At 42.8% G+C, this 12922-nt stretch overlaps 1 protein-coding gene across 3 annotated transcripts; it reads left to right on the top strand.

Annotated features, from left to right (window-relative positions):
- The first annotated feature begins 1522 nt into the window (after positions 1–1522).
- Positions 1523–12576, top strand: SYCE3 (synaptonemal complex central element protein 3). Of its 3 annotated transcripts, none has more exons than XM_089489016.1 (3): positions 1523–1656; positions 9980–10088; positions 12261–12576. In XM_089489016.1, the coding sequence occupies exons 2-3, from the start codon at positions 9980–9982 to the stop codon at positions 12428–12430; spliced, it is 279 nt and encodes a 92-aa protein (XP_089345142.1). In that variant the 5' UTR covers positions 1523–1656; the 3' UTR covers positions 12431–12576. The 3 variants fall into 3 exon arrangements, with proteins under 3 accessions (XP_089345142.1, XP_089345143.1, XP_089345144.1); XM_089489017.1 differs by lacking the exon at positions 1523–1656 and adding an exon at positions 1674–1863; XM_089489018.1 differs by lacking the exon at positions 1523–1656 and adding an exon at positions 7442–7517.
- The last annotated feature ends 346 nt before the right edge of the window (positions 12577–12922 follow it).

Here is a 12922-nt window from a genome sequence, read left to right as displayed (position 1 = left end):
AGTTTTGGAGCAGCTGGAAACATTTTAGTTTTAAGCGCTCCCATATGACAGGGGAAAAGGAAGGGAAGGCTCCATTTCCATTGCCTGGATATGGGAAGTGAGGATGGCCTGGTGAGGCTGAGCTGATGGTTATCTAATGGCTAAAGTGGAGAAGGATGAGGATACAATAGCTGGGATTAAGGTTTAGAGGCAACTTTACTATGTAAAGCGCTGTGCAAACTTTACAGTGCTCTATAAATGTTAATAATAATGATAATAACAACAACAACTTGAGAGTGGTGGCTGGAGAGGATGTGTGGGCAGGGCAGCCCAAAGGAGGAAGATATTAGCGACTGATATGAATAGATCTTGCATGCTGGGATGCTCAAGTCCCATGAAATACAGTGGGCAGTAAAATGAATATCCCTTATATGAAATGACACAATCAAGAAATTGGCAGCATGCACTTTCGTAGACTGCAGTCTATTTCCTCAGATGCATTTGGGGGAATGCACAGATGCACCAAATGCATCTGAGGAAGTAGACTGAAGTCTAGGGAAGGTCATGCCGCCAACTTCTTTCTTTCAGTTAAACGGAGGGCCAACGACACAAAAAGACAAGACAAAGTGGGGGGGGGGGTCATTCTGTACTTGAATCGGGTCTGTTTTAAGACACACCTTCACCGCAAGCCTAGATTTGGGGCGAGTTATTTGTCCTTGAGCGTCCTTGATTTGCCCTTTTGTGAAAGGCAGAGAATAAAACGAGGGGCTCCAACCCCTCCTCCTTTGCCACACATTAGGGAGGCCTTCCAAATCAAGGGTTGCTAACCTGCTGCTTACTTTGCTTTTATTGTATACTAATTAGTATTATTTTAGTCATGTCATGTTTTAGATTGTACGCCACTTGGCAGATTTTTATTCTATGTGAAGCGCTGTGCAAACTTTACAGTGCAATATGAATAAATAAATGATGATGAAGGTGATGATAATAACTCAATTTCTGTGGTAAATTCCTCCCGCCCAAGGCTCTGCTGCTGCTGCTGCTTTTAATGGCTTCCCTCATCTCGGCAGCCATTTTGTGAAGGACAAACGCTGTCCCTCCCACTCAGGAGGAGGAGGAAAGATGGCCTCCTTCCCGCAGAGCGTGAGGGAGAGTGTTCCTAGCTCCCCTCAGGAAACAAGGGCTTCCCTAGGTTTCCATGGCTTAAGCCTCCATGATGACTCTCTCGGCTTCGATGGAGGAGAGGGGCCGCCGCCATTAACGCGGCCTCATCCTCCTCTCCTCTCTCAGGAACATTGTCCACGACGACGACGCCATTATCCCTGAAAGGGTTGTTTACTGTGCAGGAAACATGTTATTTACACAAATAAAGCCAGCTTTTTGCACAAAGTTTATTCGTTTTTGCCTCCAGGGATGAAATTTATGACGATTTACATTGCATTGGGCCAAGCGAACAACCTGGTTTTCCAATGCCACGGACTGGCAGGAAACGGTTGTTTCTTCATGCGCGGCCATTCTGTGTTTACTGTCAGGAATGGGGGAAAGAACGAGGGCCAGGGAGGGAAGAGGGCGGCGGGCGAGCAGGCAAGCGGCGGGGGTTTAGGCGGGAAAGGAGCGGCCTCGTCTCGCCTGAAGGAAGAGGGAAGAAAAGGCGCCCCTGCCGTTCCCTTTCTGAAGGCGATGGCGGAGGCCCTGGGAAGCGCCTAGCATGAGGCGGGCGTTGTGAAACTGAGCCCCTGAAGGGGAAGGACGGTTGGGCCGAGCGAGAGTCGTTGCTGAGGGGAGCGAGCCGGGAGGGAGGGCCTGGTGGCGGCGCTGGTGGTCTCGGTGGGGACCCATTGGAGGCTTTGCCCTGACGGGGGAGGCGCAGAGCTCGGCCCGAGGGTGAGTACGCCTCTCCGCCGTCGCCTCCTCCTCCTCAAGGAAGGAGAGGACTAGGGCGAGGCGAAACGAGTCGCCCGCGGCTTCTGGGCTGAAGGCTCCCTCCTCAACGCAACCTCTTGCTCCGCCCCAACGGCCTTATTTCATATCTATGGAGTTGGAACTGGACAGAAGGCAGAGGTGGAGGACATGTCCTGGAAAAGGAGGACGTGCCTTAATGTCACCCTGAACCAGAGTGAAGAACAAGCGCAAGGAAACAACAACACAACCACAGTTTTTTGTGGGGGTTTTTGGGGCTGTGTGGCCATGTTCTAGAAGAGTTTCTTCCTGACGTTTCGCCAGCATCTGTGGCTATGGGCATCTTCAGAGAATGCTTGCCTGGAAAGGAGTTGGGTATATATATACTGTGTGAGCCTGTGTGAGTGTGTGTATGTATATATATATGTGTGTGTGTGTGTGTGTATATATATATATATATATATATATATACACACACACACACACACACACACACACACAATACATACATACATACACCCAACTTTTTCCAGGCAAGCATCTTCTGAAGATGCCCATAGCCACAGATGCTGGCGAAACGTCAGGAAGAAGCTCTTCTAGAACATGGCCACAGAGCCCCAAAAACCCACAAAAAACTATGGATGCCGGCCATGAAAGCCTTGGACTTCACATTAAAAACACAACCATTCAGCCACTCCAGTCCTCGTTTCAAAGCTGCGTTGAAAATGATTTTAGCCATTTCTCTTGCAGGCAGTACTTTGAAGAAGGGGCACCAGTTGCTCAAGGGCTCTGCGCTTTGTTGTTAACTGCCCTCAAGCTGACATCGATTCATGGCAGCCCTATCAACCAGAGACCTCCAACCCTCCCTCTCACCAACAGCCCTGCTCAGGCCTTGCACACTCAGGCCCCCCATTGTGGTTTCCTCCATTGAGTCTCTTTGTCCACCTCCCTCTTTTCCTCTCTCCTTTTACCCTCCCAAGCATTGTCTTTCCAGGGAGTCATGTCTTCTCCTGAAAGGGCAGCAGTCTCAGTTTAACCTGAACTGAGAGTTCAGGCTGGATTTGCTCTTAGGCCAATTCACTTGTCTTTTTGGTAGTCCCTGGTGTCCACAGAACTCTCCTCCAACACCACATTTCAAGTGGGCTGATTCTCTTCCTATCAACTTTCTTCGCTGTCTGGCTTTCACACAACCCTATACAGAAATTTGAAATTTCATACACAGAAATCAGAAATTACATGTCTATGTAGAACTAAATTCAGTGGGACTTGTTCAAGAGTAAGTATGGCCTGTTACAGACTGCCAAAATAAAGCTGCTTTGGGTCTCTTTGGAGGTATGCTGTTTAAATGATGCATGCATCCTAAGAATCCGGAAGCTGCACCAAAGCTGCACTCCAGTTCTTAGGAATGGAGTGTGGCTTTGGCGCGACCTCCGGACTCTTAGGACCCATGCATCATTTAAATAGCATACCTCCAAAGAGACCCGAAGCAGCTTTATTTTGGCAGTCTGGAACAGGCCTATGTTTCTGCAGTGGGACTTCATCCCAGAATTATAGCCTTGAGGTGGCTGTCGTGTGCCTTCAAGTTGTTTCAACTTATGGCGACACTAAGGCAAACATACATGGGATTTTCTTGGTAGGGTGTGTTCAGAGGGGGTTTGCCATTGCCATCCTCTGAGGCTGAGAGAGAATGACTTGCCCAAGGTCACCCACTGGTTTTCTATAGCCAATTTGGGATTTGAACCTTGTTCTCTAGAGTCATAGTCCAGTGCACAAACCACTATACCACTCTGGCTCTCTGCATAGTAAAGTTATATAGGTGGGGTACAGACCACCCAAAAAGGGCGGTCTGCCGGCGCCTTGTTTTGCCGCGCGAGGAAGCCTCAGTGGACAAAGCGCACGGCTTCCTCGCGCAGCAAAAAGAACCCGCAAAAAGCGGGTTCTTTCTGCGGCGTCCTTGTGATGCCACAGTGTGCCAATGGCGCACTCGCAACATCAAAAGGAGGCGCGACGTGCGGACGCTAAGTGTCTGTCGCGTCAAAATGGCAGCGCCCGTGTGTACAGGGTGCCATCATTTTGACGCCCTTGTCACATTCTAGGGGTGAGGCACGTATGGGCAGTGTGTCCTCGGCCAACCTGTAGCACGTGACAAGGGTGCACTATAGGCCCGTCTGTCCAGGGCCATAGTAACTTATAATTCACTCCATTAGAAACCATTACTTTCTCATGAGATATTTATATAAAATAAAACCAGGAAGCTTGGTATTATTAAAGTAGAGTGTTCTTTTCTTTTGTTAAAAAAATCCAGGTGTCTCTCATAAAGTCCAAATATTAGATTTCAGTGCAGTTTATTAATAAATCTCTCTCTCTCTCTCTCTCTGGGAATAGGTCTCTCCCCAAATAGGGAAAGAAACCTAACCAAGTGAAGCATGAATCCATTTTCAAAAAGCTGGATGAAATGAAACAGCCAAACCGAATCAAACTGACCAGATCTCCTCCGAATCAAACTGGCCAGATCTCCTCCTATCTCGAAGGAGGAGGAGGCAAAATGGAGGGCACGATAAAAGAAAAGCTAAAAAAACCTAAAACACTTGTGTAAATATATAAATCCATGTTGCTTAGCCTACTCTTACAGTAGTAAAAGCTTGTAGTTCAGTTGTGGAGGCTTTTCAGCAATCTCTTGTTCTCCCCAGTTTCACATCTTGGCTAGTGATGATGGCCCTGTCCAGATAGGCCTTTTAGCACGTACTGAGTACATGCTAGGGTTGCCTTGGAGCATCTTTTACAGACGCTCCCTAACCCTGGCACATACTCCATACGTCAAAATGGCGCCACCCTGTACAGATGGGTGCCGCAATTCTGACATGACGGCTGTGCCGCATCCAAACAGCGCGGCACAGCCATTATGTGCTGCCACCGTTACAGGGTGCTTCTGGAGCCCTTTCAGCGGCATCTAAAGGAGCTTTGAAACAGAGCTCCTTTCGCCGCGCATATCACTGGCGCGGCCTTTACATGGCCGCGCTAGCGATATGGAAGAGGGCTGAGCGGCCTCTTTCTCTCTCTCCCCGCCACTGTTAGGGTGTCCTTGGGGCATGAAGCCCCAAGGACACCCCTTTCCAGTCTTTGGGGAAGCAGCATTTTGCTGCTTCCCCAAGGCCTGGAAAAGCAGTGAATCGGGGCTTCTAGGGCTGCCGCTGTGGCTGCTGAGGCCCCAATCTGTCGGGGAAAGGAGTGGTCTGTATCCCACCAATGCCTTCTATCTCTTACCTGAGGAGCTAGGATATCCCTAGCCATGGAGTATGCCAGCCATGGAGAATTTTTTTTCCAACTTGTTATAAACTAATTCGTCTTTATGGATAGCAAGCTAGAGTCACAAAGGAAGAAACAAAAGGACTCTCAGGATAATCCAGCAACCAGCTCAGCCAGGGAACAGCTCCCCACCCCCCCCAATAATCTTTGCTGTCAAACAAATAAATACATTTGTTTCCCATTCTGATAGCTATAATAATGGATGCTGCTAGATACAGCAATGCCCAAAGATATTAACTCCTTAGATGCCTATTTAGAGATGTATAGTTCCACAACAGAAGAGATAGTATTCCTTAGTGGATAAATGGCTACATGTTTAAAATATTAATGTTCTTCTATGTGTTAACTATAGCATCATAGAATAATAGAATCCTAGAGGAGAAAGAGAACACAAAGACCATCTGGTCCAACCTCCTGCCATGCAGGAATACACAAAGCCTCCACTAACAATGGTGGTCTATCATAAAAATGTTTGGGAATATTACTCTGACTTGTGAGAGGGTGGGCAACCTCTGGGACTGAGAAGCACCTTTTTATACCAATACAAACTGATAGAAACTCCAGGCACTGGTGAACTAAGAAAGCTTTTATTTGGGAGGAATCAGAGAATCATAGAGTTGGAGGAGGCCACAAGGCCCACCCAGTCCAAACCCCTGCCATGCAGGAATTCAAAGCACCCCTGACAGATGGCCATCCAGCCTGTTCCAAGGAAGGAGACTCCACTACCCTCTAAGGGAGTGTGTTCCATGTAAGAAAGAATGTGAAAGAACACATATACAATAATAACTCACTGTAATACATACAGCATACAGAGCTAATCAAAATGGAGAAGTGAAAGGAGATAGCTGATTTGGAGGGCTAGTTTGAAAGGTGATATCAAACCTGTCTCGAAGAATGGTTCACGAAAAGCAGGGACAGCTCAGACAGGAATCTGAGGGCAACAGCCATTGGACATAGCCACTGGATGGAGCAAGCTTGTTTTCTGCTGTTCCAGAGACTAGAACACAGAGCAATGGATTCCAGCTAAAGAAAAAGAGATTCTGCCTGAACATTAGGAAGATCTTCCTGACAGTAAGAGCTGTTTGACAGTCGAACACACTGCCTTGGAGACTGGTGGGATCTCCTTCTTTGGAGGCTGGGTGGCCATCTATTGGGATGGCTTTGATTGTGTCTTATTCCATGGAAGGATGGGGTTGAACTGGATGGTGCTTGTGGTCTCTCCCAATGCTAGGATTCTATGGTTCTATGTTAAGCCAGGTGTTGCCCATCCTATATCTATGCATTCCATTTTTATTGCCCAAGTATATGGGAAATACATTTCTCCTATTGCCCAAGTATATGAGAAATACATTTCTCCTATTGCCCAAGTATATGGGAAATACATTTCTCCTTCTTGAAATGTATTTTGTTAATTTGGGCCCAGTTTTCTAATCTGTTAAAGTCACTTTGAACCCTGATCTTGTCCTCTGCAGTCAACCCCTCCTGATTTAGAGTCATCGGCAAATTTGATAAGCATGCCCTCTGTTTCATCATCCAAGGTATTAATAAAGAAGTTCAATGGCATTGGGCCCAGGACAGAATGCTGTGGCATCCCAATAGTTACTTCTCTTTAGGATGAGAAGCCATTGTTGAGTACGCATTAGGTTCAGCCAGTCAACCAGTTACAAATCCATCTAAGATTCACATTGTCTAGCCCACATTTTACTAACTTTTTTGCAACAATAGCATGGGGGACCTGGTCAAAGGCCTTACCAAAAACAAGTTATATTACTTTCACAGCATTCCCTTCATCTACCAAGCTAGTAATTATATATATATATATATATATATATATATATATATATATAAAGATAAAATTAGTCTGGCATGACTTTTAGTAATCACAACATTCATTTTCAAGTGCTTAACAGGTTGTGTAATTATCTGCCCTAGAATCTTCCTGGTATTGACGTCAGGCTGACAGAATGGTTATTATTTGATTCTAGTTTTGATCCTTTTTTGAATATGGGGGCATTTTTTCCTCCTCCAGTCTTCTGGGACTTCTTCAGGAATGCTCAAAGATTATTGACAGTGCTTCTGAGATTACTTCTGCAAGTTCTTTTAATACATTTGGATGTAGCTCATCTGGCTCTGGAGATTTGAATTTATTTAGAGTAGCCACATATTCCTGTACTACCTCTCTACCTGTGCTACATTTTCCTTACTGCATCATCTCTATTTCCCCAAGATTCATCACTATTCTCCTTTTCAGAGAAGACTAAGGCAAAGAAGGTGTTAAGAAGTTCTGCTTAAACTTATCTCAGGTTCTCTTTCTGAAGATATGGTTGCTCCAGGTAGAGTTCCGGTACTTATTTCAGTTCTGGCAATCTCTGATGTCCTGTCTCTAGCTCAATAACCAGACTTAATGGATGAACCAGAAAGAGTTTATTGCAGATGATCATCACAGAAATCCATTCCCCCCCAGAACTGAACCCAAAGTGTCTGTGTCACTGTTATAACTTCCTGCAGTCACCATCATCGACATTCTTCTTACATTCCTCTCCCAGGCTGAATGGCCCTGGAGCTTTTCAGTAACAATCTGTGTCTGAAGCTCTGATTCTCAATCACACTTTCCTGCCTCGCATCAACAGTCAAATTACAGCTAACAAATATAACAATAAAATCATGGCAGAGGGAACCTATGCAGGAGACACTGGCAAATAAAGGAGGTAGAGGATATGGATATTTATACCAACGACTAGCATGTGGAGATCAAACATGTAATTGCCTTTTTGTGCATGTTTTTTGTCTGTTTGCTTGTGGTGTGTTAAGTTTTGTTTAATGTTTGTTAAGTTTTTCCTCCCTTATATGTAGTTTTACTCTAGAAAATGTTTGTGTTTAATAAAAATGTTTTTTTAAAAAGGTGTGGAAACAAAGCTTTAGGAGGAACAACATAAGGAGATAAGCATGTTTAGCTTTCGGAAGGCTGAGCTTATGATAGTTATTTTTAATAGCTAAAGGAATATCATCTAGAAGATGGAGCAATCTTGTTTCCTGTTCTCCAGAGACAAGAACACAATGCATGGATTCATTTCTGTTTTTTTGACCAGATACTTCCTTGGGAAAGGCTTGCCTCTCAGAGTTTGTGAGACAGGTGTATTATTCTCTAGGCCTAGTTAAAGTTCATTGATGATGTGTTTTAGTGGTCTCAGCTGGAGACTGTAGGCAATAACTAGGACTGTTCTGTCACTCTCTGTTAGGCTGAAAACAGAATCCACAACATGTGGGTTTATCCCTCATGCCCACTAGGTCAGGCAGTATCTCAGCACTCAAAAAATGTTATAACCATTGTTTCCGACCCTTCTCACCTCAGTTTTTAAATTTCCTACCTTAACGACTGGTCAGAGAATTAGACCTCTCTCCTATTAATCAGTAAGTTAGTAGTAGAAGTAAACGGACTACATTAAAATGTCTTCAGACTTAGGAAATAAGAAAAAGAAACAAAAAGAGTTAGAAGACATCTCGTCATCCAAAAAACAAAGACGTCAGGTGGAAAATGGCTCTGGGGCTTTTCAACTCTCTAAGATGCCCCCATGACGCCCTGAAGGCACCCAGAGCATCCGCATGTCAGCCAGCTTCCGGGTGTCTTGGGCATGGTGGTTACACGCCACAAGCCCCCAACACATCAGGAAGCTTCCCCAGGGCCGTGGAAGAGCCGCTAAAGACCAAAACATGTTTGTGCTCATTCTACCAGATCAATGGCATCATCAACAGCCTATGCAGTAGTTGCTTCCAAAGTATGTAAAGCTGCAAGCTGGAAGGAGTCGCTAACTTTCTGAAGCACTATAGAATGGACAAATTCAGATCTAGTCAAGCAGCCTTTGGGAGGACAGTCCTCCAGGCTCTTGTTAACCAACAGAATGCTTAGGCCCTCCCTGAGATTTGGTGGTTGGGTATATTCCATGTGTCAGCCTTACAGAGAATGAATGGTCGACGCTTACCAAGAATGGTCATTCTAGTGAGGCTGAAGACATAATCCACCCCTCAGGGGTAAAAAAGTTTAAGTAAGTAATGAAAGTATGGTCTAAAGTTGTTGGATTGCTTATCAGTGCTGGAAAGCAAAACTGAGGTGAATGAGGTTGGAGACAAAGGTTATGACATTTTTTGAATTTTGAGATCCTGCCTGACCTGGTTGCCATGAGAGATAAACTGTTGTGTTGTGGACAGTGTCTTCAGTCTCACAGGAATGACTATTCTTGGTCTAAATGCTCATTTTTGGTTTTGGTTTGTCTTGTAGTAGATGGCTCTTGCCTTGTTGATTTGTTTCTTCACTTCTTTAGGAGATTATTGTAGACCGAATAGGGAATATTGTGTGTAAAAAAGGTTTTCCTGGGGAATATATTTTGTGGGTGCTGGTGCCCTCAAAAATGGCCTTGTGGAAGCTGCATGCAATTCATGGGTGCACTTTCCCCACCCTTGCTCTTCTAGAGCAGTGGTTCCCAATCTTTTGTCCTCTCTTTGTTTTGGACTTCAGCTTCCTGAAGCCCCAGCCAGTTGAAGTCTGAATCATCTGGAGGATCAAAGGCTGGGAACCACTGCTGTACAGTGATTCAGTCACTCCCCCTCTCCCCACTTTCATTCTTACAGGTTTTAGATAAGCCACATGGGATATTTTCAAATGAAGACCAGGGTGAAATGCTTAACATAATTTTATCTCTTCTATGACAATTAGTAAAATGGCCTCAGGGCAATCTTTGATGTCAGGGCATTACATGTTGCATTGTCATTCATGTCACTGTTACTTTTTTCTTGTTAGATGGCCAAATGTGAAACCTACGAAAGAAATTATGACAACATGGTAAAAATGCTTGAGGATCTGAACAGAGACTTAGAAAAACTACTGGAAGACATGGAAAAACTATCAGGTGTGGATGTATGCTTGCATACTGCCATCTCAATCCAATAAGGGAGAAATGAACATGCAGCTGACAAAGATCCTACTGCCCATCTGGGACCCATTCAGTTTGTTGTAGATGGCTTTGACTCATACTTATCTGGTCAAGTACAAATCAAATGCAGCAGAACTGGATAACGTCTGTTTTATCAGAACAATACAAACACAGGCTGAAGTATTTGTGAAATACTTAAGAATTATATCTTTCAGCTAAATATGATTTGTCCTTGTGACATTTGGTATTTTGTAACTGCTGTCAATATGAACAGTGCTCATTTAAGCACCTTTAAGAAAGCTTTCCAATAAGTAAATTAAAGTCCTTCATTATTTGTGAAGAGATTTTAAAATGGATATTGTTCAATATTCTTTAAACTGTCAGACCAAAATAACGATAAGAACAAAATGTCTCATTTTTCTGATTCCGTTAACTATATAGGAAAAAAGTTTTCCTGATATAGATTATCTTAAATAAAAGCCTTATCATAAGTAAGGGCCAAGCTACAGATTGTGTTTGGCTTTTGTAAATAGCTTTAAAATGCTATGAGAAAACTAGCCATTTGTGAGTGGTTTTTTTAAAAAAGAAATGAGTGCACCACTTCTTATTTTCATCCAGGGACTATCAGCCTACTATAGACTTTAACTGGCTCCTTTAAAATAAAATAAAATAGATGCTGATTTGTTTTAATGTTTCTCTGTGTTGTTTTTAGAACACACCAGAGATTGCATGGTGCTCAAAACTGTTTTGGACAAGTGTGATCTTTTCATTCAAAAGCAGGATTTCTGTTACGTGAATTAAAGGGAAGGGAGATTGAGCTCAAAAAGAAATATTGTAAGAGCTGGGCTAGGTCAGACCAAATCTTTGCTGTCCCCATAGTTTCCAGCACAAACTGCACAAACAAGACATGAGTGCAGCAAAGATGTAGGATATCGTAATTTTGAGGCCTAGAAAATAGTTTTCTCATATTCCCCCTCATTTTTTGGGGGTAGAAAATGATGTTTTTGTGAAAAATGAGGGGGGGGGGGAATGTCATATCTACATCCTTTACAGACTAAAAGTCAACTTTGTTACTTCAGAAACATAAAATGTATTAGGTTTGATTTTGTTTGGCCAAAAACTGTTTGGTGTATTAAAAGAACAGCTTAATAGCAAATTGAATTTCCTTTTTAAATTCTAATTTTTTTGTGAAAGGGTCTTGAGCTGTAAGGAGAACCCTTTGGTTTAGTCAGTTTATTAAGAATGGGTAAATATTATTATTATTATTATTATTATTATTATTATTATTATTATTATTACCATCTACATAAATAAAGCAGAGGAAACTATTTTGTCTCCTCTAGTTCTCCATAGTTTGGGGTAGATACAGTGCAATCATTCCCATAAGAACAAGTGAGAAATGATAGCTGAGAAAAAAGAAACCAAGACCAGGCAATGAAGTGATGAAGTTTTATATATTTTCTTATGTAAAGATCTGTCAGTTTCATCTTCAGTTTGCTAATCAACAATGTTCTGTATACTTCAGACGTACACAGAGACTTTAAAACCTGTAACAGAAGAGAATCCCTAAAGGAATCTGAACTGTCACGTAGCATGTTTTTTCATTACTGGGAAGAGTTTAAAAGATTAAATCACCCAGTTTTTTCCTACTGCAAAGCCTAATATGTGTTCTCACTTTATGTGACAGTTCAGATTCCTTTAGGGGCCGTTTTCTGTTACAGATTTAAAAGCCCCTTATGTGTGTTTTGTAGTATATAGAACATTGCCCTTGTTGATTAGTAAACTGAAACCGATGTTGAAAACCATAATTCCCTTATGTCTCAAGGCATTTTTAAGTCTACTTTGTTTCTTAGACAACCAGTGCATGCTGTTTAGCACTGTCCACCTTATTTAGTATATTATCTAGTATATATAAATTTGTTGAATCAAGCACAATGCCCTTGTTGAAAGCTATCTGTGATCCCCAGTAGTTGGTGAAAACTTCCACAGCTAGGCTGTCAAAAACCAATCATTCAAAGACTTACCTTGAGAGTCAGTGATATGGAAAGTTGTGGGGAAGTTAATTAATTGGTAATTAATTGCCAACTTTTATACATTTCTTAATAAACCCCAGCCAATTACCCTTGTTTTTTTGTTGTGCTGTTCCAGTGCAGGCTACCTGGATGGCTTATGATATGGTGGTGCTGCGTGCTAACCCAGACTTGGCCAACTCAATGAGACGCCTGGAAGATGCCTTTCTTACCTGCAAGGAGGAAATGGAGAAAAACTGGCAAGAAATGTTGAAGGAAACTAAAGGCGCAGAACAAAAATCAGAATAAATACCAACCTTTAAAACATCTGGTGGAAATGTAAGCCTTGGAAAAAATTGTCTTGACATCACTTTGTTGACACATACATAAATGTCTGTTTATAAAATACATTTTAAATTCGATGTTTGACGTAAGTCCGCATTAAATTCCTGTTAGATAATTAGTGTTGCTTTCATTCATTTATATTTAACCATTGTATTTTCACAACTGACCGTGTCATCCATATGGTCTGGTTATATTTTGGTTTGTCCTTTAAAAGTAATGTCTATGGGAAAAATTATAAGGTGCTGCTAAGACAGATGACTTGTTTTTCCTATATATGGTTGTACAAAAGTAAGACCTGAGGAACAAACAGAACTTTCTCCCACCAACATGTGATAGGATTACAGTTCTTGTTCACAAATGAAGGTGGGAACAATACCTGCTGGGCCACCAGATGGCTCTCATGCAAATAAGGTTTCAGAAAGCAAACGTCAATATCAGGAACTGGTCGTTTCTGGA

The sequence above is a fragment of the Sceloporus occidentalis genome, unplaced genomic scaffold, assembly GCF_023333645.1.
Source record: "Sceloporus occidentalis isolate IW3139 unplaced genomic scaffold, rSceOcc1.0.p SCAF_1, whole genome shotgun sequence".
NCBI classification, from domain to species: domain Eukaryota; kingdom Metazoa; phylum Chordata; class Lepidosauria; order Squamata; family Phrynosomatidae; genus Sceloporus; species Sceloporus occidentalis.
Note: the sequence above shows the minus strand (reverse complement) of the source record. Positions and strands in the feature narration are given on the sequence as shown.

What these genes read in the sequence shown, in the direction of transcription:
- SYCE3 (XM_089489016.1), top strand. Translation starts at nt 9,980, where the DNA reads ATGGCCAAATGTGAAACCTACGAAAGAAATTATGACAACATGGTAAAA. An exon ending in AGACATGGAAAAACTATCAG is followed by an intron (nt 10,089 to 12,260) that starts GTGTGGATGTAT and finishes GTGCTGTTCCAG; the next exon opens with TGCAGGCTACCTGGATGGCT.